This window comes from Halyomorpha halys, unplaced genomic scaffold (genome assembly GCF_000696795.3).
Source record: "Halyomorpha halys isolate HHAL.00 unplaced genomic scaffold, Hhal_1.1 Scaffold526.1, whole genome shotgun sequence".
Lineage (NCBI taxonomy): Eukaryota > Metazoa > Arthropoda > Insecta > Hemiptera > Pentatomidae > Halyomorpha > Halyomorpha halys.
Genome location: NW_027106549.1, coordinates 178,621 through 180,753, shown reverse-complemented (window position 1 = coordinate 180,753; position 2,133 = coordinate 178,621). Strand labels below are relative to the sequence as shown.

The 2,133-nt window shown below is 31.6% G+C and overlaps 1 protein-coding gene across 1 annotated transcript; it reads left to right on the top strand.

Annotated features, from left to right (window-relative positions):
* The first annotated feature begins 395 nt into the window (after nt 1-395).
* LOC106683899 (AP-2 complex subunit alpha-like) lies at nt 396-1,722 on the top strand. The gene has a single exon (XM_024359817.2). The coding sequence runs from the start codon at nt 654-656 to the stop codon at nt 1,560-1,562; it is 909 nt and encodes a 302-aa protein (XP_024215585.1). The 5' UTR covers nt 396-653; the 3' UTR covers nt 1,563-1,722.
* Nucleotides 1,723-2,133: the final 411 nt, after the last annotated feature.

The following is a 2,133-nucleotide window of genomic DNA, read 5'->3' as shown; positions in this document are numbered from 1 at the left end:
GCTGTTAATTTGTTATATTCTATGTGTGATAGTAGTAATGCTGAAGAAATCGTTCAAGAAATGTTAAATTATCTTAAAATTTATGAATATGAACCTGAATAGAACAATCGGTTAATCTATAAGAGAAGAAATGGCGTTGAAGGCTGGATTATTAGCTGAGAAATGTTGACAGTAGTTGGTATGTTGATGTTATATTAAATCTCATTGGAATAGCTGATAGATTATGTTCCTGATGAGATCTGATACAGAGTGATAAGACTGTTTTTGAGGCTCTTCAGGCACCTGCTAGTCATGAAAATATGGTGTAGATTAGTGGATATATATTTTTTGTTATTTAAAAAAAGAAAACTTAATTGCTGTAGATAAAAGTTTGTTTTAAAAATAATAATAATAACAAACATCTGTTAAGTTTGTAAATTTGTTTCCTGGATTTGAACAAGTTGTTCGACAACGCAGTAATCTTCGTAGTGCTGACGCTGAATTACAGGAAATATCTTCAGTTGAGCATTATTTCTTCTACAGATGTTTAGGATATTGTTTTAGAAGAAATGCCATCGTATCCTGAAAGGGAATAATATATTTTAGCTATTCTGAAGAAAAAGAAACCTGGGAGAGTATCAGGAAATGAAATCCGCCCTGCTCTGACACACAATATGAGTTCATCTGAACATACCACCAATTATAACTCAAATCATTTAAATGCATCTCCCACTACAAATAATTCAGCTACTGACTTCTTGGGACTTTCAACTCCAACTAACACTGTTCTTTTAGATCTTCTAGTTCGTTATATTTATGGTAGTGGAAATTCCATCAATAATACTCAGCTTTGTACCGTTCAGCAAAATACCTATAATCCTAAAAAGCTTATATGTAAGAATAATGGCGTTTTATTTGAAAATGACTTGATTCAAATTGGTGTCAAATCTGAATTTAGACAGACTTTGGGAAGGTTGGGTTTATTTTATGGAAATAAGACATCTTATCCTCTGCAGTGCTTCACAGCATCTCTTTTAAATCCTAATGAATGGGTTTCAAAACTTAGTTTACAAATTAAACCAATAGAACCTGTAATAGATGCTGGTGTACAAGTTCAACAGATGGTTAATGTAGAATGCGTTGAAGATTACTCTGGTGCTCCTAGTATGAACATTTCTTTCATTTATAATAATGTTCTTCAAACGTTGACGATTAAGCTACCTATATTTATAAATAAATTTTTTGAACCGACTGATATGAACGGTGAATCATTTTTTGCAAGATGGAAGAAGCTAGCTGGCGACCCCCAAAAATCGCAGGTAATATTTCGTGCAACTCAAAGGATGAATTTCACAGCGACTAGAACAAAGCTTGTTGGATTTGGAATGCAATTACTTGATGGCATTGACCCAAACCCTGAGAATTTCGTCTGTGCTGGTATTGTTCATACCAAAACTCAGCAGATTGGATGTCTTCTACGCTTAGAGCCTAATAAGCAATCCAAAATGTATCGGCTCACTGTAAGATCGAGTAAAGAGTCAGTATCTCAAGAAATATGCGAACTTCTGTCTGATCAATTCTAAAGTGAGAAAATAACTAACGGTGTAAGATAATCTGAGAACTCTATTTAAATAAATCTTTGTAATGTTTAATATAGTTACCTTATGTTCTTATATATTTGTTTGAAATATTCCATAAATTGTTATAGTTTGGAAAACAACATTAAAATTTATTGAAAATCTATTTGTTTTTAGATTTATTTAAATACATTATTAAAAAGAATAAATATAGTGAAAGCTTTAGCAAACGGCTCAACCAATTTTCATGTTTGATGACTAAGATTATTCATTGAGATCTGATGATTCTTTTGAAACAGTTTGACCCCATAATACTGGAATTAAATCTGACCATCTGTTGCTTTGGGCTATTTTTCGAATTAAATGCTTAAATTAGAAGTCTCAATCTACTTTATTATATTCTATGATTGTTTTTAAAAAATATTAAGTTCAAAATAGTAAAATTATATTTCATAACTTTCTTAAATGATTCAGTGGTCTAAGTGGCAGTATAGCAGATCTAGGTAGCACATATAACCGTCAGGTAACCTACCACTACTATTCCCTACCTTGTTCGTTTAGCTTATAACATTTGTAA